This window comes from Protopterus annectens, chromosome 2.part2, assembly GCF_019279795.1.
Source record: "Protopterus annectens isolate FY-2018-M chromosome 2.part2, PAN1.0, whole genome shotgun sequence".
Classification (NCBI taxonomy): Eukaryota; Metazoa; Chordata; order Ceratodontiformes; family Protopteridae; genus Protopterus; species Protopterus annectens.
This window is the reverse complement of record NC_056730.1, coordinates 528131798-528152866: the sequence shown is the minus strand read 5'-3', so window position 1 is coordinate 528152866 and position 21069 is coordinate 528131798. Positions and strand designations below refer to the sequence as shown.

Sequence of the window (21069 nt, the reverse complement as noted above, 5' to 3'; positions counted from 1 at the left end):
ATTCCTATGGCCTGTAACCATGGAACGACCTAAGAACTGTCTTCTCCAAGGATGCACCTCAATGTGGCTACCATAAGCCAGTTGTCTTGGGACAGAAAGCATTAGTAGACCTTTCCCACAGAAGGCCTCATCTACCACAAACTTGAAAAACATTGGTGGCAGAAATTACAGATCAAACGGTAGTACTTTGTACTGAAATTGTTGCCAGCCCAGAGAAAAATGAAGGAATTTTCTTGTGTGCTTCCCAGACACTAATGAGCCACACATTTTGCCCTGTGACATCATCCAGGCTCCTTACAGCTGCAGGGCAGGACCCCTAGGAAAGCCAACAGTTGGAATACAGAGTATACCTGTTAATGCCATTGAACTCATCACTTCAGAACAAGAAAGACACAGGAACAAAAAACTCTCACCTGTTTCCAAAGGTAGGACAGAATCTACACCCTCTTTGTTAAACAGTGTCTGAACCTTTTGTGACAGCTTTGTAGAGTTCATTTGATTTCTTCACTGAGCTCTTTTGGGTAAAGGATCCAAGAGGTGTAAAATATGTCTATATGAAACCACATCCAGAATGTACTGGTTCCTGTGGATGGTTCTTTAAGCTGAGGCAACCTCTGAGAATTTGTCATCCTGTCACACTGAATTCTATGAGACTGTATGCCTACAACCATGTGGTTTAATCTCGTCCAGCCTTTAGCAGTAGTGAGAAGTCCAATGACTAGGGGACAGCTACTGGCTCACAAGACATGGAAGACGCACCCGGTGCTGTCTTGGCTGTTTCTGGTAAGGCAACAACTCAAAAAAAAAAAATCGTCAGGCCACACCATGCCAGAGTTAAACAATAAAGGCTTCACCAGGCAATCTGAAGGCTTGTTCAACATAAAAAGGTCAGTACCCCACATGCACAATTGTGTGGGGAGTGGTAGTGTTCAGACATGGGGACTCAAGTCTTCCAATGGCTGCTGCCAAAGTAACTCCACTTTTGCATCCTTCTAGTTCATAATGTTGGCAGTGAAACACCTACTGCAAAACTTGCATATGAATTTGAATTAGGGTGAAACTGAATACTATCCCTGTCAATGTGTCCCCATATCAGTTTCAATCAAGCTTTTAATGGAAGTACCTTGTGTTTCGCACAACATAATTCACAATATTTTCCAATTTTGAAAAATAAAAGAAAGTGTTTAAAACACTCCTTTAATAGTTAGTGAATTTTTAAACTGCTCTCTTAGGTTCATAGGTTCATACCAGGCTATCTGCCCTAGGGCATTTATAAGCCTAGCCAGAGTGTGTTTGGCTTTCGCCACCCATTTTAAATTAATTTTGCTATGCCTTTTTTTGAGGTTAGTATACTGTGCCTCTGTCTAACAGTGACACAAGTGATAGCCGGGGTAAACCTACGATCTCCCATCCACTCAAGATTCCTCTTGAAGAGAGTCAATGTGAGACTATGCCTAACCTGGACTGGGATTTTATTCCAGAGTGAAGGGAGCCTCTGGGTTATGAATCTGTCCCTCCAGCATGTCCTATTTATTTCAGTGCTGAGGTTCAAGTCTCTCGAGCGAGTAGCTCGATGGGATTTGGATTTTCTGAGGTGCAGCATGTCCATTAATAACAGGTTGGACATAGCTTTATACGTCAGGCACAGATCGCCTCTGAGCAGGCAGTATGCCACTGAGTAGAGCTGGAGTTTCTTTAACCGGGCAGCATATGGCATCTGTTTGAGCCCTTTGATCCTCTTGGCGAGGTACTTTTGGGGTCTTTCCAGTTGCTGCAGGTGTCTGGTAAGGTACATCCCAAAAGGGGCGTTGTACTCAATTATGGGCCTGATGAGGGATGAGTAAAGAGGTACGATGACCTCCCCTGATCTAGATGTGAATCCCTTCATGATTAGGTGGACTATATAAAATGTTTTTCTACCACTTTGGCCACGTGGTTGTCAAATGAGAGATTGCTATCAACTTGGGTCCCCAGGTCCCTAATGACTTCTTCTGTACTTAATGGATTACCACCTATGTGGTAATTTGTGGGCACTTTGTTTTTGCCAAAGGGGATGACTATACACTTTTTGGCGTTTAGCTTGAGGCCATGGCTCTGGCACCAGTTGTCTGTTTCTATGAGGCCCTTTTGGAGGATGCTTGTGTCGGCTGGAGAGTCGATTATGGCGCCCAGTTTGCAGTCATCTGCGAACTTGGTCAGCCACAGTCCTTCCGTGTTGGCCTGTACCGCCGAGAAATATATACCGAACAAGAGAGGTCCCAGGACTGAGCCTTGTGGGACACCACTTGTAACTGGTTTGGAGTCTGACATGGCTCCAGCAATTCTAACCATGTGGGTTCTGTCCTTGAGCCAGTTTGCAACCCATCTAGTGACATAGGGGTTTATATTTAAGCTGGTGAGCTCATCTATAATGCCCAAGTGGGGTATTGTATCGAAGGCTTTTGCGAGGTCCAGGTAGGCTGTGTGGACCACCTTCCCCTCGTCAATGGCCTTGGTGACTGTTTCAAAGAAATTGACCAGGTTTAAGAGGCAGGATCTGCCCTTAACAAAGCCAAACTGGGTAGGATCCAGTGTCTGTAGGTCCCCAATATCTTTATTTATGAGGTCCATGATGATCCTTTCCATAGCTTTGCAGACCAAGCTAGTCAGGCTTATGGGGCAATAGTTTCCAGGATCTGTTGAGGCACCACCTTTGTGGAGAGAGACCACTGTTGCTGTACGCCACTCTTTGGGTACATATCCTGTAGTAAGGCTAAGACTGAACAGTAGTTTTATGTTTGGGTTTAGCTCTTCTTGGAGCTCATGTAGGACGCAGCCCGGGACACCATCTGGTCCCATTGATGCTGTGTTTTTTGCTTTGGAGAGGGCGGCTCTTACCTGAGCATCTGAGATGTCAGGGGGGCAGCACTCTGTTGGGATAGATATTTGCCCTATTGGTGGGGAGAGGAGGGAGAAGTTTGCACTGAACCTGTCAGCTAGGATGTTGGCAATGTCTGTGGGCTCGGTGTATTTTTTGTCATTTTGGACTAATTCTGAGCATATCTGGGAATTCCCACCCAGGTTCCTAACATAACTAAAGAAAGCCTTGTGATTATCCTTAGTGTCCTGTGCAATTTTTCTCTCGAAGCTGGCCTTAGACGATTTTATGAGTGCCGTTAGTTTTTTGCTAATACTGATCAGAGATGCCTTCCCTTTTTGGGATTTTGCTCTATCATGTAGTAGCTTCCTCCTTCTATTGTATAGTTTGTTTATGGCTGGGGTCCACCAGACAGGATGTCTGCCTTTGGAGGATTGGGTCTTGGTTTTATTTGGGATTGCATGATCCATGCATTCCTGAAGGTGTTCATAGAATGCGTTTATAAAAGATTCTGCGGTCTGGGCCATATTTTCCACAGGCCCAGGGGCTTTGAAGGATTTCGCCTCGGTTTTGAGGCGTGTGAAATTTGCTTTAGAGAAGTTTTCACTGTGGTTTTCTGGGCAGGGGGGTGGGGTAGGGATGTGAATATCCAGTGAGATTAGTTTATGGTCTGATCTTACCAGTGAGGGATACACTTCTGGTCTGGAGCATAGTGTCCCCATGTTGGTTATGATCAGGTCCAGTATGTTTTCCCCTCTTGTGGGAGTGGTAACAAGTTGTTCCATAGCATTTGAGTTTATAAATTCTAGGAACCTATGGTCTGGAGCATAGTGTCCCCATGTTGGTTATGATCAGGTCCAGTATGTTTTCCCCTCTTGTGGGAGTGGTAACAAGTTGTTCCATAGCATTTGAGTTTATAAATTCTAGGAACCTTTGGGCTAGGGTGTTGGAGCTAGAGTAATGCTCCCAGTCTATGTTTGGGTAGTTGAAGTCACCCAATATAGTGGTGTTTGGAGAGACCTTCATATTTTCCAGTATTCTCAGGAAGGCCAAGTGGGGTTCCTGTGTTTGGGAGGGGGGTCTGTAGCAGTCTATAAACTGGAAGGCAGTTTTACCCACAGTTAGTTGCACATGGATAGTCTCTGATGCTTCGTGCTGTGCCACCAACCTGGAGGTGTGGGTATCTTTGACGAAAATTGATACTCCCCCTCCTTTTGTGGTTCGGTCCAAGTTTTGGGGCCGAAAAGCATGGTATGAGGTATAACCTGGTAGTGCTGGGGTGCTCTCGGGAGCCTTGAACCAGGTTTCTGTTACTGCACAGATATCGATGTTCTCCATGCTAAGGAGAGTTTCGAGTGCGTGCATCTTGGGGTTTAGACTTCTGGCGTTGAGTAGCATTACTCTTAGTTTCTTATCCCTTGTGATACCTATGGAGGGGGGGTTTGTCTTTTGAGCCTTGCCTAAAAAAGGCACTATGGGGTAGCAAGAGCCTTTGCCAATATCCGAAAGCCCAGGGTGACAGGTGCAAGCCGTCCCTAGCGAAGCATCATGGCTTGTCGAGCATGTCATCCCAGGCTGACAGGCATTGATCCCCTTTGAATGACACCAACACTTAAGCCAATTGTTGAAATTGATCATCTTGTCTTCATATTGTGGCATCATTCTTGGTGAGGGTAAGATGCTACTCAAGGTCAGGGTCATACCGGCCTGGGCTACATGCTCAGAGAGCTCCTCTATGTCTCTTTTCATGTAGTCCAGGGAGGTACGTCTCAGGTCATTCATACCAGCATGGACAATGACTGAGTCATATTTGTACTTGCCTTGGAGTGACCTGAGTGCTTGTGTTATGTGGCGGATCCTAGCGCCCGACAGGCAGCTCACCGTGACCTTCTCCTTGTTCAGCCTGGTGAGCGGACGCCAGTGTGCCTGACGATAGAGTCACCTATTACAAGTGTATCAGGTGTGTTGTTTAGCCTTAAGGGCTATGACTGTTCGGCACACTGGCTTTGTGAGCTATGTGTTGCACGTGTTTTGTTTTGGGGTAGCGGTTGCTTGGGTGTCTGCTTTGGAGGTCTCTGCTGCTTAGGCAGATTTTTATTTAGAGCCTCCGAGTATGTTTTTGTGTGTTTATGTGTTTGGTTTGTTGTCGTGGTAGGTCTATGTGAGACTGGAATTGTAGTGAGTGTGGTTTCCTTCTCCTCCTGACTGGTTACACCAGTACTGAGTTGAGAGAGCTTAGCCTCCAGTTTGGCTATATGGTTGCATCTCTCACATGTGTTGGAATTTGTTGGGAGGAGGAGAGGGTTGTCTGTGTACATGAGGCAGTTGTAACATTGCCTCAAGATTCCCAGATTCACCAGCTGGACCGGAGAGGAGATTGACAACTGACCTTTGGACATGCTAGAATAGTATTGGGAATTCCTTTATAATTGAAAAAAGGGCCAATGGGGAACAAGGTACTCAAGGGGAGTTTGTGAGGGTGTAGTGCTTAATTTTTAGAGCTGACTTATATAATTGCTTTAGTGAGCAAGTGCCAGGTAACTTAAATGCAATGTGTTACAGGTAACTTAAATGCAAAAATGACAAACAGTAACTTTCTTTCAAGTGGAACAAAGAAATAAGTACAGTAAGCAATGCAGATATCACTAGGGATCCACAGAAGTGCTAAAAGCCCGCGTTTTAGGTGGAATTAGCATTTCAGGGAAATAAACAAACAACAAGCATACAAATAAAGCTAGATTCAGCAGGCCTGGATCTAGTCTATGCTACAGCAAACAAGGTGCACCAATTTCAGTAAGAAACAGTTAGAATATGCAGGCACTATAAGCCTCTAACCAGAAATTCCCTGCTCAGAAGGGCAGAGTCCAGCCTCTCCTCCCACAAGAGTGCAGACTGCAATCCTTCTTAACGTAAAATAACTGGCCTGAAGCCCAAGTGCTTAAACCAGAACTAATACACTTTTAGAATAACAGACACTGAGCTCTCAATCAGCAGTTCCCAACTTAGAAGGATGTAAGCTACCTGTCCTGCCACCACAGTGCAGGCCACAAACCTTCCTAATGTAAAACAACTGGTCTGAAGCCCAAATGCTTAATCCAAAAGACTTAGAAATGATAGCTACACTTTAATCAAGTTACTACCAGCAGTAATAAATACAACTGAATACTTTAAAGAATGCCTGGATTAGTGCTCAAGTTATATAAACAAAGCCAGATTCAGCAGGCCCGGATCTAGTCCATGCCACAGCAAACGAGGTGTACCAATTTCAGTAAGAAGCAGTTCAAATATGCAGGCACTATAAGCTTTAACCAGAAATTCCCAGCTCAGAAGGACAGAGACCAGCCTCTCCTCCCACAAGAGTGCAGAACACGAACCCTCTTAATGTAAAATAACTGACCTCAAGCCCAAGTGCTTAAACCAGAATTAATACACTTTTAGAATAACAGACACTGAGCCCTCAATCAGCAGTTCCCAACTTAGAAGGATGTAAGCTACCTGTTCTGCCACTACAGTGCAGACCACAAACCTTCCTAATGTAAAACTGGTCTGAAGCCCAGGTGCTTAAACTAAAAGGCTTACAATGAGTTACACCAAGCAGTAATAAATACAATTGAGTACTTTTAAGATGACGCAAAAGCAAAATAAAGTAGGAAAAAACACAAATACAGTAAAAGCAGATACATTTTTTTTTGGAAAGAGAGAAAGGAATAGCAGAAACTAAGCTGATTGGCCTTCTCAAATGCTCTCCCTGTACTGGGTAGAATGAGGTAATGACACTAGACTGGGAGGAGGGTCCCAGATCAAATTTACACTAGGGGTGGGCAACTGCAAAGCCACCAACTATAAAAACACTATACCAACAGGGAGGGTGGGAAACAAACAGCAGAAATGTTACTCACAGCTGAAAAGCAGCAGTGAGCCTTTAAATGAAAGTTTTAAACAGCTAAAGGAGCCACTAGAAAAAAGAGTTTAACTGCAACAAGTTATCATAAACAAACAACCCAACAGATGCTTAATAAGAGTGGACAATTTCCAGTTAATACCTCACACACAGTGAAACTAGCTAGAAAAATACACAGTACACAAAGTGCTATAAACAACAAAGAAATAAAGAACAAAATAAACAAAAACAGGATACTTAATGTTATATATTGTAGCTCGAGTTTGCTGAGTGTCCTTCCTTCGATCAGCTCACTGTAAAATGGCTGAACACTCACAACTGAGCTTCTTAGGTAACAGAAAGTTGAAACCTGAGACAGCTTTTAAGAAAGAAATCTCAAAGAACCAATGAGGTGCTTAGTCTAAGCTGTAGTCCAGGAGACCTCAGTCAGCCAATGACCTCAAACAATTCTCTCTCACTGAAATGCCTGATGGCTTTGGCTAAAACAAGATGTCCCTGAATTATGTGCTCAGACACACAGCCTCCACAAACACTAGGCCCAAATACAAGCCTGAATATGGAAATGCTACAAATATCCCCACTACTTAGAACAAACTGCAGAAATGTTACTCACAGCTGAAAAGCAGCAGTGAGCCTTTAAATGAAAGTTTTAAACAGCTAAAGGAGCCACTAGAAAAAAGAGTTTAACTGCAACAAGTTATCATAAACAAACAACCCAACAGATGCTTAATAAGAGTGGACAATTTCCAGTTAATACCACAGACACAGTGAAACTAGCTAGAAAAAATACACAGTACACAAAGTGCTATAAACAACAAAGTAACTCCACTTTTGCATCCTTCTAGTTCATAACGTTGGCAGTGAAACACCTACTGCAGAACTTGCATATGAATTTGAATTAGTATTGCCAACTGGAATTGTTCTCAGATTCTGATAGCAAGGTACTGGTGTACACTGTAATCTTCAAGTCCTGATTCCTTAAGCTAAGCAAATGCACTGATCAGCACTGAGTAATTCTTCTTCCTGGCCAAACGTCAGGTAATCATACTTCCAAGAAGGCTTGCTTTCCACACAGTACAACTCAAATTAGGAGACAAAATACATGAAGACCTCGAAGATAGTCTATAAGAAGCCATCTGAAAGACAGAACCTGACAGTTGTGGTTGGAAGCAGTGACATGAGCATAGAATGTTGCATAAATCTAGAGATCAGTATTACTGTTATATGTATGCCATGGCTAATGCTCACCGTTCCAAAGTCTAATCAAGCTGGGAGGACACTTCACATAAAAAGCATACACAACTCAGTAGACTATACTGTCACCTTCTTCTTTCGGCTTTTCCCGGTTAGGGGTCACCACAGCGGATCACCTGTCTGCTCATGATTGGCAGTGGAGTTTTACGGTGTTGAGTTGCCAGCCCGGCGCCCAACCTTCCACTGAAGGCACACAAACACACACACACACTCACACCTAGGGCCAATTTGGAGTGTCCAATCCACCTACAGCATGTCTTTGGGATGTGGGAGGAAACCGGAGCACCCGGATGAAACTCACGCGACCACAGGGAGGACATGCAGACTCCACACAGAAGGCACCCCGCCGAGGATTGAACCAGAGAACCTCTTGCTGTGAGGCGGCAATACTAACCACTGCACCACCGTGGCTGCCCAGTAGACTATACTGTCACTAGAAATTAAAAATCCTGTGTGGCAATTAAACAACACTATATATGATGGTAAGTGCTCAAAAAGCAAATTAAGGGAGAATATCTGTATGGGATCTGAATAGAAAGTAAGCAGCATGCCATAAACAGGCTTCAAAACAATGAGCATATTTGCAGTTTACTTCTGCAACAATTTTCATGATAGGTAGGCTTTATAGCTGAAATCTATTAATGGGAGTTATTTTTTGTAATGTTTTTGGTGCTCCACTCCTCATGTTCTATTGTTCCATTTGTTCCTCACAGGATGATAGGTATTCCTTGCCCACTCATTCCCTGTAAGGTGACAGACCCTGTCATTATGGCAGCCAATAGGACACTTTATGTTCTGTAGCCTTAATTCCATCTTCTGGTGATGACAAGAGATCACACATAACTAAAGAGAGGACTGCCTATACCCCCAGCATAGAAGAACACCCGCACCTTGACATGCCTTCATGAGAGCTACAATTATTGGCTCAGGCAATTCCACCTATCTCCCTCTTCCTCTCCCCCCATAGGCTGCTCTCAGGAAAATTCGCCTCTACCACTCTCCTAGAGTGGTGTGTCATCACATGGGGTGGAGCCACCACAACCCTCCCACCAAGGTAAACACTCTGATGGAAGCCACCCACCCATCTCTCACCCACCTCACCCAGTTCTTTCAGCTTCTTGAGCTGCTAATTGATTTCACATCAGCTGGGTTGCAGTCAGGCCTTTATCCCTCTGTGTCGCAAACACAAGGTTAATTAATGGCGGAGTTATTCATGGAAGACTAAACAAAATTAGCAAATAAAAGAATCACCTGCCATAGATGTCATTAGATTAAATGACTTTTACCTCAATGTTGCTAGACTCTCCATTTCTGTTCAGCTTCCAGATTCGCACAAATGAATCCTCGGCACCAGAAAGAAGCTGTTAAGAAACACAATTATTTAAAATGATTAACTGAGATAAAACAACTGAAAGTTAAGAGATGTAATTTGTGATTATCCAGCAAGACTACAGATCTTCAAACAAAACACTGAGACTGCTAAAATGTATTAGCAATTAGCCTTTACAAAATCCTAGAGGACTCACTCTATTGTTTTAATGGAGTACATTAACTTTATTAACAAAACCCTTTGAAGAGTGATCATCATCAAATAAACCAAATAATGAGATTACAACTGGCATTCTACATCCCCTGCTGCTCTTTCCTTTACATATTCAACACACCAAGAAAATAAGCTGAATCTGGCAATGTCAGAAGGTAAATTATCTAATTACAAAATCCTCTCAACATAAATAACAGGGCCAGCAAATACAAGAATATACCATGGATGCAGTTACAAAAGACTCGAGCAGTAGTAAGCTGCCTGTAGCACATGTGCGAGTAGGTGTGTGCACATGTGCAACTTCACGACACTTGCAGAATTACTGAAAGCCATAATATGTAGCTCTCAGCAAGTCCCTACCACTTGCATACATATAAATTGGGAGGAAATGGGAGCACAGTATAGTCAAAGCCAGGTAAAGAGCAAGCAGGGGAACATACAAAAAGAGACAGGAAAGAAAAGAGTGGAAGGGGAGAAAGGGTATACTTTTTGTGGGATAGGTGCCCTTTTTAATTTCTTTTCAAGAAGGGCACATGTTAAAGAATGAAAAGGGAAGGTGGAGTGGATAGCGGAAAAGATGGCATAAGGATGGAAGTGTAGTTGGAAGGGTGGCCTAGTGGCTATAGTGTTTGCCTTACAAACACAAGGTACAGGGTTTGAGTTTCACAAGGGATAATTGGCTAGGCTTAAAATGGCTTACAAGGGCAATTAGCCTAGTACTAATCTATGAACCTAGTAGACAAAGATAATTATCAATATGGGAGGTGCTGACACAACTGAGGGGGGACAACGGACAGACTCATATTGACAGAGGGAGGACAATTAGTGCTGGGGAGGAATAGCCTACAAATAGGAAAGGGAGGTGACATATAAAAAAGGGAAACACCAGATGTATGGAGACATGGCTGGGTGACCGCTCCCTTTTGCAGTGCCCTAGCCAGGACTTAAACTGCCTTCCCCAATTAGCCAGGTATTGCACTGGGCAGTGCCAGGCAGAAATGTGACTCTGTCACACAAGGATGTTCTTTCACTAGACATTGCTGGTGTTAAGCCACTGGTACACCACCTCTGTTATCACTTCCTCTAGTTCTTGCAGGGCAACATACTGAGACCTGCCACTGGTGTCACCAGAGGGTGCAACAACTGCTGGAGGCTACCAAGAAACCCTCCAGGTCACCTCTTACTAAATGACCTATGTCACTCTGTGTACAGGCAGTCCTAGAGAAAGATGGAGACCCAGCAGGAGAAAGTGGGGCACAATGATAGTGTGGGGACTGCTTCCACACCACAGACAAGTGTTGTGGTTGGTGCTACATAAAACAGTAACAAAAATAGAGAAAAAATAAACAGCAAACAAAATAAAAATATAAAGGAAGAAGTGTGACAAAGAAAGAAGAGGGGAAAAAAACAGTATCACGTCTGTGTCTGACTATCAGGTATACAGGTAACTACAAAATAATTAAACATGCTAGGTACAGAGTGATACTATTAGGCATACTTATGACAAGGCATACCGCACAATACGTTACTACTGGAAGACATGGGTACAAACACACGGTCTTGGATATTTCCAAGGCCCTAAGGAAGCATTTCCAAGAATAATGAAGATGGCATGCTGGGTTACAGCAGAAGCATTGAAAGGTGTGTGGGCATGCCCATCTGAGTAGATCATGAGGGATATGGGCAAAAAATGACTTGCTGGACATTACCACTGGTACAGGGTATGCAGGCCAATCTGCTCACTGTGCCAGTGTGATGTACTAAAGGCAGGCAATACAGAGGCAGTAACATGAGCACCTGTCAGCATATGGCAGCAATTGCCATCATGTAAGTTGGGTTTTACTACAAGTCAGAGTAGTCATGAAGGCAGAATGCCATGGGTATGCCACTTGTACATGGTATGGCATGGCATGGGCATTATGTGGGACAGAGCACTGCAAATAATGGGAAATGTAAATGCAACTTGTCGCAGGACTGCCAGGGCTATGGCAATGTAAACAGTATGTTAGTGGGGAAACAGCCATGGATGTGTGACATTGCATCAAAGGAAACATGATATAATGTTGTGACAGGCATGTGATCATCACCATGAAGGTGTGGGAAATGGCTAACATGTCCTGTGTGTGGTTCAGTTCCCAGGCAAGCATAGAAAAAGATGGTGCATCTAGAGGTATGCTGCACTGCTGCTGTGCATGAGTGTTAACAATTGCCAGAACACAAGTATAACTTATGATAATATACTACTATGGCACCGATATCTGGCTATAGCATGAAAGTTATCACTCTTACCCTTGCATCTGGAGAAACCCTCCATGTACCTCCAAAAAAGCAGCTTGTTCTCCCCTATATGCTCAAGATCTGAAAAACAGTTCAGAAAATGAAAAATATGTCCATAGAGGGCCCTTGTTCTTATGTAGTAAAGTACATTAAAGTAGAATTGTTGTGAACACATATTGTACATCTTAGGAGCACTCAACCTTGATTCTTCTTCACAGTGGCACACAGGGTCACTGTACTGGTGCCTGAACTGCTCACCAGAGTAGCTGATGCCAGATGCATAACTCAACACCCTGGCGATGCTGTGCTGACCATCTACTTTATACTGAAGATCACCACTGCAGTCCCATGGCAGGTGCTCCCAGATGTCTGTGCAGAAAAAGTATATAAATATCTTAGACTCTATGGAGCATACCATCTAAGAGTCCTGGCACTCTCAGTGCTTTCCGAAGCCACTAACACTTCACAGTCACAATCCATGGCAACTCATTCACTGATGCACACAACTGCTGCTGACAAGTGACAAGCAACACAGGACACCAAGTTTGAATGATATGTTGCGATGCCACAGTGTAACGGCATATACCTGCATAGTATGGCAGGATGATATTAAGATAGGAAAGTATGATGGCATGAGTGTAACACCATCACCGTAATCACATTTGCTTCCAGTTTTGCTTTTTAGTCATAAAGATTAGTACATTTATTCATGTGCTCTCTGGGGTCAGTGCCCTGCCCATGCATGCACAATGTGCTTCAGAGGTCCTTATGCAGTGCATGACCTGGTACAAGCATCATAGCACAGCACTGCATAGGTGAACAGATTGATTCAGAGGCATTCATTCAAAACTGATTTACTGGCATAATTTCCATAACAGCCATGAAACTGCATGACAAATTCAGCTGCAGCCACTGCTTTCCTCTTCACATTGCAGAGTTTACTGCTATTAACAGACTAAGACCATATTATGAACAGCAACCTTACCTTTGATCACCATGTCTCCACAATGGTAAGAATGGCATGCTATATTGCTCATCTCATAAGTAAGGGCATTGCCTCCAGAAATAAAAAGAAGTTATAGGTTCATAGGTTGGTACTAGGCTATCGGCCCTAAGGCCTATGCAAGCCTAGCCATAACAATTCCCTGGAAATTTTTTCCCCACAATATTTACTTCTCTGGGCCCCTGTCTAGCAGGGTGACTGACATGATCCCTGGGGTGAATTTCCTATCTCTCATCCAATCATCAAGGTTCCTTTTGAAGAGGGCCAATGAGGCGTTCTGCTTGACATGTATGGGCAAGTCTATTCCAGAGTATGGGGAGTCTCTGGGTCAGGAACCTATCCCTCCAGCATGTTTTATTCATTGTGATAAGCTTTAGATCCCTGGAGCGTGTGGCTCTGAGGGATTGGGATTTCTTTAAGTGGAGCATGTCCAACAGCTCAGGGTTTGACATGGCCTTGTATGTTAAGCAGAGATCACCTCTGAGTAGACGATATGCCACACAGTATAGCTGGAGGTTTTTTTTGATGGTCAGCATATGGCATCTGCTTTAGGTCTGTGAGTCTTTTAGTGAGGTATTTCTGTGGCCTTTCCAGCTGTTGCAGATGTCTTGTGAGGTACATACCAAATGGGGCATTATTCTCTATAATGGGTCTAATGAGGGATGAATACAGTGGGACAATGACCTCCTTTTTTCTGAATGAAACGCCCTTAGTGATGAGGTGTGCCACGTAGAGGGATTTCCTGATTGTTGTGGCGATGTGGTTATCGAAATTGAGACCACTGTCCACTTGTGCCCCTAAGTCTCTCATCACACTTTCGATGTTTAGTGTCCTGCCACCTATGTGGTAGTTCATGGGTACATGTTTTTTTTCCAAAGGGGATAACTATACATTTCTTGGCATTAAGCTTGAACCCATGGCTCTGGCACCAGGCATCTGTTTCTGTAAGGCCGTTTTGTAGAATATCCACATCATTTGGGGATTCAATAATGGCTCCCAGTTTGCAGTCATCTGGACAATGGATTAGTTGATCCAGGGCGTTGGAATTTATGAATTCCAAGAACCGTTGGGAAAAGGAGTTGGTACCCGAGTAGTTTTCCCAATTAATGGCAGGGTAGTTGAAATCACCCAGTATTAGGGTGTTTGGTTGTATCTTAATATTTTCCAGTATGTTTAGGAAGGTGTAGTGAGAATCTTGGGGTATGGTGGGGGATCTGTAGCAAGCTAAAATTTGGACTGCAGTCTTACCTAGTGTTAGTTGCACTTGGAGAATTTCAGATGCATTGTGTTGGGTAACTAGCCTGGAGGTGTGAATATCCTTGGTGAATATGGATACTCCACCTTTAGTGTTTCGGTCTTGGTTTTGTGGCCGAAAATGTGGTAAGAACTGTAGCCTGGTATTACAGGGGTGCTCTCTGGAGCCTTGAACCAAGTCTCAGTCACTGCACAGATATCGATGTTCTCCATTTTGTTCTCCAGTACTCTTCCCTCATCAGGCCAATAACTGGGTACAATGCCCCTTTTGGTGTGTACCTTTCCAGGCACCTGCAGCAATTGGAGAGATCATAAAAGTTCCTCACAAGGAGAATTCAAGGTATTCAGCAACTGTCCTATTTGGATCGGCTGAAATCACTGTCACTTTACTCCATTTCATACAGACTACTCAGAGGCAATCTCTGACTCTGCTTTATTGAAAATGCTACATATCCATAATTCCAATGGCTCTCAGGTTGCTCGCTCTAAAGACCCTTAACCTGGTATGTGACATTAATAGAACTTGCTGGTGGGACAGATTTGTCTCCCAGAGGTTACCCCTCACTGGTGAGATCAGATCATAAACTAATCTCGCTGGAGGTCCTCATCCCGCCCCCACCTGAAACAAAAAAGACCACAGTGAAAAACTTCTCAAAAGCCGACTTCACACTTCTAAAAACTAGTGTGGTCTCCTTTAAGGCCCCTGAGCCAGTGGTAAACATTACTCAAACCGCTGAATCACTTACAAATGCCTTCTACCAGCACCTACAGGACTGCATGGATCAGGCAATCCCAAACAAAACTAAGACTCTTTGTACCAAAGGCAAGCGTCCAGTCTGGTGGACCCCAGCCATAAACAAGCTCTACAACAAAAGGAGGACGCTACTACAAGATAGAGCAAAATCCTTGAAAGGTAAGACACCTTTGATCATTATAAGTAAAAAACTAAGAGCTCTCATAAAATCATCCAAGGCAAATTTTGAGAGAAAAATCGCCAAGGATTCAAAAGAAAATCATAAGGCCTTCTTTAGCTATGTTAGAAACCTAGGAGGAAACTCCCAGATATGCTCAGAATTAGTTCAAAATGATGTGAAGATTACTGAACCTACACACATTGCCAACATACTGGCTGACAGGTTCAGTGCAAACTTCTCCCCTCCTCCAAAGGAGAGATATCTATACCAGAGGATTGTAGCCCCCAAACATCTCCAACGCCCAGGTGAGAACTGCTCTCTCCAAAGCAAAACACAGCATCCATGGGACCGGATGGTGTCCCCGGCTGTGTGCTCCATGAACTCAATGAGGAATTAAACCCGCAGTTAGGACAGCTGTTTAATCTTAGCCTCACCTCAGGATACGCACTCCAAGGAGTGGCGACGGCACTGTGGTCCCACTTCACAAGGGCGGTGCCTCCATTGACCCTGGAAATTACTGTCCCATTAGCTTGACAAGCCTTATCTGCAAAGCCATGGAGAGGATCATAATGGAACTCATAAATAAAGACATAGGGAACTTGCAGACTTTGGATCCAACCCAGTTTGGCTTTGTCAAAGGCAGATCATGCCTTTTAAACTTGGTTGACTTTTTCGAGACAGTCACCAAGGCCATTGATGAGGAAAGGCAGTCCATACAGCCTACCTTGACCTGGCAAAGGCCTTCGACACAATACCCCACTCAGGTATCATCAAAAACTCATCAGCTTGAATGTAAACCCATACATCACAAGATGGGTTGCAAACTGGCTAAGTGACAGAACCCACAGGGTCAGAGTTGCTGGAGCCATGTCAGACTCAAAGCCTGTCACAAGTGGTGTCCCACAGGGCTCAGTCCTGGGTCCACTCTTGTTCGGCATCTACTTTTCTGAAGTACAAGCAAACACAGGAGGGTTATGGCTGACAAAGTTTGCAGATGACTGCAAACTGGCGCCATAGTCGAAAACACATCTGACACAGATATCCTTCAGAAGGGCCTCACAGAAACGGATAACTGGTGCCAGAGCCATGGCCTAAAGTTAAATGCCAAGAAATGCATAGTCATACCCTTCGGGAAAAACAAGGTTACCCCTAGCTACCATATAGGTGGCAATCCACTGAGCACAGAAGAAGTCATCAGGGATCTGGGGACCCAGGTTGACAGTAGCCTTCGCTTGACACTCATGTTGCTAAAGTAGTTAGGAAAACCTTCTACATTGCCCACCTGATCATGAAGGGATTCACATCTAGATCAAGGGAGGTCATCGCCCCTGTACTCATCACTCATTAGACCTATGATTGAGTACAATGCCCCATTCGGAATGTATCTGACCAGACACCTGCAGCAGCTGGAAAGGACCCAAAAGTTCCTCACCAAAAGGATAAAGGGTCTCAAAAATATGTCTTATGCTGCCCGACTGAAAGAACTCCAGCTCTATTCAGTCTCATACCGCTTGCTCAGAGGTGACCTGTGCCTGACATATAAGGCCATGTCAAACTCTGATTTGATGAATATGCTTCACCTCAAAAAATCTAGATCCCTCAGAACCACAAGGGCGGGAGACTTAAACCTTGACACGGTTATTAATAGAACATGCTGGAGGGACAGATTCATCACCCAGAGACTCCCTATGCTGTGGAACAAAATCCCGGTACATGTGAGGCAGAGCACCTCGCTGGCCTTGTTCAAGAGGAATCTTGACCAATGGATGGGGGATCGCAGATATACCCCAGGGATTACTTCAGTGTCACTGCTTGACAGAGGCACAGCAAAATAATAGGCATAGTTTTATTCAAACTAAAGGGGTGGCGAAAGCCAAATAACTATGGGCTAGGCTTATAAATGCCCTTGGGCAGATAGCCTAGTATGAACCTATGAACCATGCCTGTGGAACAGACTCCCAATTCATGTCAAGCAGAGCGCCTCTTTGGCCCTCTTCAAGAGCAATCTGGACAACTGGGTGGGTAACCATAAATTCACCCCAGAGGTTCCACCTATCTCTTCTTGGACAGGGCAATAGGTGCTGATCATGGAAACAATGGCAGAACTTGGCTAGGCTTGTAAAGGCCCTAGGGCCATTAGCTTAGTAACTTCATATGATCCTATGAAACTGTACATTCGGAATGTGGTGGTAAACATTACCACAACACAGTGGTCTGGAAGAAGTGCACACATTGAAAGGTTCTTGAATTTTGAAACTTTTACAAACAGATTGAGAAAGGGGAGATCTAAAACAGGCCTCCATGAGTGCTCTTTCTTTGGGACCAGAAACATTCTGGAAAAAAATCCCTTTTCTGTGTTTTCTGCAGGGACTAGTTTTATGACCCCTTACTGTAGCATATGTTGGAACATTTAGGGAAACAATTCTGTTTGATTTGGAGTGGGAGAAGAGCTCTCCCTGAAAGGAGCAAAGATTCTATCCACTGCAAAACTCATTTGTCTGAAAATATCTGACACCAAGCAGGAGCACTGAGGGTCAGATATTGAGAAGGTGGAAGGGTGATAGGGAATGGTGGTGGAAGGAAAGTGAGCAGGTCTCTGGCATAATCATTCAAAGCTGGTATTTGACTTTTTTGGGGGGAAATATCCACATTTTTTGGGTTTGGCATGAGTTTCCTCCTGCCACTTTTTTCTTGGGTGCTTGCCTGATATAAATGCTCTTTGCTTGTTTTGTCCTTTGAAAGGTGTAGAGGGGGTTTGAAAGGGAAGAATCTAGGAATCTGAAAAATTCTGGAAGCTCCCCATATTAATTTACCTCTCTCATCCTGTTGCTTGATGATATGCAGCAGCAGGCCTAAATAAAGCCTCAGAGTCTACAGAAGAACTCAAAATGTCTTACTAACTCATCTGAAGTGTTGGTTACATACCCAAACAAATCTAATCACAACAGTAGTTGAAGCAGAAGCCCTGGAAACAGTATCATAACAATCATATATATTTTTAATGCATGTTTATAAACCGAGACAGATTAGACACAACCTAATTCACACAAAACCTACATTTAAGGGTCAGAGAAATGCGAAATTCTCCCAAACCGTTGGCATATTTTAAAATAAACTTCCCCATAAAGGCCTGGTATTTAAGGATTCTGAAGGCTGGAGCAGAAGATAAAAAAAATCTCTTAGCCTGTCTGTCCAACCACTTACCCTCCTTATCCCTAGAAACTGGGTTGGAGGTGGAAAGGAGCTTTTTTGCTGCTGCAACCATAACTGTAATGGCAGGTGGGTCAGCTCTAAGAAGAGAGCAGAGACATGTATTAGCTTGAGAAACTCTGTACAGTTCATTTGCGTTTTAGCAACTGATGTGACAAATAATCTGGAGCATTAAAGGCAGCTTTAAAGTTATCCTCCAATACTGGCTAAAGAGGAGGAATTGGTGTAGTATTACTGGCTTTTTCTTCAAGCAAATCATAATATCTGCCCAACTCAGCAAGAATATCCATCTGTTTCTAAAAAAAAATAATCTCCCTAATCTGGAAATAGTCTCAAAAAATGAGAAAGCCTCCATCTGCAAGACTTTAAGCTCACTGTCTGTAGAATCAGAGTCCTGGGATACAGAACCCTCAAGTGACAAAACCTCGTCTCTGGAAACATTAGAAGAGGCATCTTTTTCCTTATAAGGAGGAGAAAAATAAGTTATGTTCTTACCATAACCTTCTATCTGTGTTGTCGATCTTTATCTATTCTTGGCTGTTGGGTAGTAGGTTCTGATCCCCGGAACCGATTCGGCCATTATACAGCTCGCGCCAGCCAAAAATCTCTTGAGATAATATTCTACCCACAACGCCCCTCTTCAATTCACCTCAGATTGAGTTTGCAAACTTATAGATAGCCAGAAGAACCATAACCAAATATGAAGAAGCCATGTCCAAGGTGAAACCTAAAGTACAGTTGTGTACCTACCATAAATGTAGATGTTCGAGTGTATTCACTGTTGCAGTCATTACTCTTGGGTTATCCTGCTGGCAGGCTACCCGCAGTTGGCCTGAATTCCAAAGTCCTGGTCCAGCATTGGCTGCTGTCGCCTCTTCCCTGACGTCAGTGTGCCAGGGGTATAAAAGATGCAGCCGATGCCATTTTCTTCAGTTTTTCTTGCCCCAGATGTCAGGTGCCCCCAAAAGGGTAGGTTAAATATATTATGCCAATAAACATACATGCAGTAAAGAAACATTTCCTTCCTCTACAAACAAATACACCACATAGGTTGTATAGAATAGAGAAGTATAGATAAATCCCAATAAAAGAAAGGGGGATGGTGGGAGGGTAACCTGGACTGCAACAGTGAATACACTCGAACATCTACATTTATGGTAGGTACACAACTGTACTATGTTCATCGTGTTTCACTGTTGCAGTTATTGCTCTTGGGTTGAATCCCAAAGCTGAGGATGGGTGGCTGTGCTAAATAGGATTAGGAGAGGCTATGAGGCCCTGCAGAACTGCAGTGGCAAAGCCTGCTCTGGATTTAGAGTAAAGAGGTAAGTGGTAGTGCTTTGTAAAAGTGTGCACTGAACTCCAGGTTGCAGCCTCTAAGATGTCTTTGGTTGGTACTCCTCTGAGGAAGGCTACTGAAGTGGCTGCTGCTTTGGTAGAATGAGGCCTAATGCCCTTAGGCACTGATTTGCCATGCTGAGAATAGCAGAAACGGATGCAATGGCCTATCCATTTAGAAATAGTCTGTTTTGAGATAGCCTTTCCTTGTGATCCTGCAGCATATACACTAAAAGTTGCTCAGTCTTTCTGAAAACTTTAGTTCTTTCCAAGTAGAAGCATAGCCATCTCTGTATGTCCAAAGAATGCAGAATTTTCTCACCCTTGTTCTGTGGTTTTGGATAAAATGTAGGCAAGTGAATGGTTTGGTTGAGGGCCACACTGGACACCACCTTAGGCATAAATGTTGAGTTTGTCTTCAGAGAAATCCTCTCTGGATGAAAAATGATAAAAGGTTCCACAGCCATGAGTGCTTGTAACTCAGAGACTCTTCTTGCAGAGGTTATTGCTAGGAGCAGAGCTGTTTTCCAGGATAAGAATTTTATATCAGCTATTGAGGCTGGCTCAAAAGGAAGCAGTGTGAGTTTTTCCAAGACATAATTGAGGTCCCATGCCGGAATTGGTGCTCTCCTTGGAGGCCTGATGTTTTTGGCCCCTCTGAGGTACTGCCTTATTAAAGGATGAGAAAAGATAGGTGGTTCCGTATTGTAATGGGCTGAAATGGCAGAGGCATGAATCTTAATTGATGAAAAGGAAAGGCCTTTGTCCAGCATCTCAGTTAGGTATTGTAAAATCTGAGGGATATTAGGTACATACGTGTCAATGCCTTGTTCCTGGTTCCAAGCATGGAATCTCTTCCATTTTTCTGAATAAGATTTTCTGGTACTGAGCCTCCTGGCCTCCAAGATAACATCCATAACAGCTTTTGAAAGAGGAGTGTTCTGAATGGCTACATTATCCGCCATGCTGCCAGATTTAAGGTCCTGAGTTGGCTGTACAAAATCTGATTGTTTTGTTGGGTCAGCAAGTGAGGAGTTTGAGGCAATATCCATGCTGGACCTTAAGACACGCTCTTTAGGATTGAGTACCAGTGCTGGCATGGCCAGTCTGGTGCAATCAGAATCACTTTTGGCTTCTCTTGTCTGACCTTTAGGAGTACCCTGGGAAGGAGAGGCAGTGGATGAAAAGCATATACTGTTAGATTTTTCCAGCTGAAGGATAGGGCGTCCACTCTCCATGCTTGTTCGTGATAAATCCTTGTGCAAAATCTCTTTAATTGGCAGTTGTGAGGGGAGGTAAATAGATCTATGTCTGGGCATCCCCATTTCCTTGTTATCATGCTGAAGACTTGTGGATCCAGTTTCCACTCGTGGGGATCCATGAGGTTTCTGCTTAGTTGGTCTGCCAGAGTATTTGTTTTTCCTGGCAGGAATTGTGCTTGCAGGTGAACTCGATAAGTCAATTCTGTGTCCCATAAGGTCACTGCTTGTCTGCAGAGGGGGTAGGAATGTGTACCTC

At 43.8% G+C, this 21069-nt stretch overlaps 1 protein-coding gene across 1 annotated transcript in view; it reads right to left on the bottom strand.

Moving 5' to 3' along the window:
- WDR54 (WD repeat domain 54) overlaps positions 1-21069 on the bottom strand; it is a 1113980-nt gene that overhangs the window by 205544 nt on the left and 887367 nt on the right. Inside the window, exon 8 of the mRNA XM_044064000.1 lies at positions 9299-9373. Within this exon, the coding sequence (XP_043919935.1) occupies positions 9299-9373 (75 nt within the window). The remainder of the gene's footprint in view (positions 1-9298; positions 9374-21069) is intronic.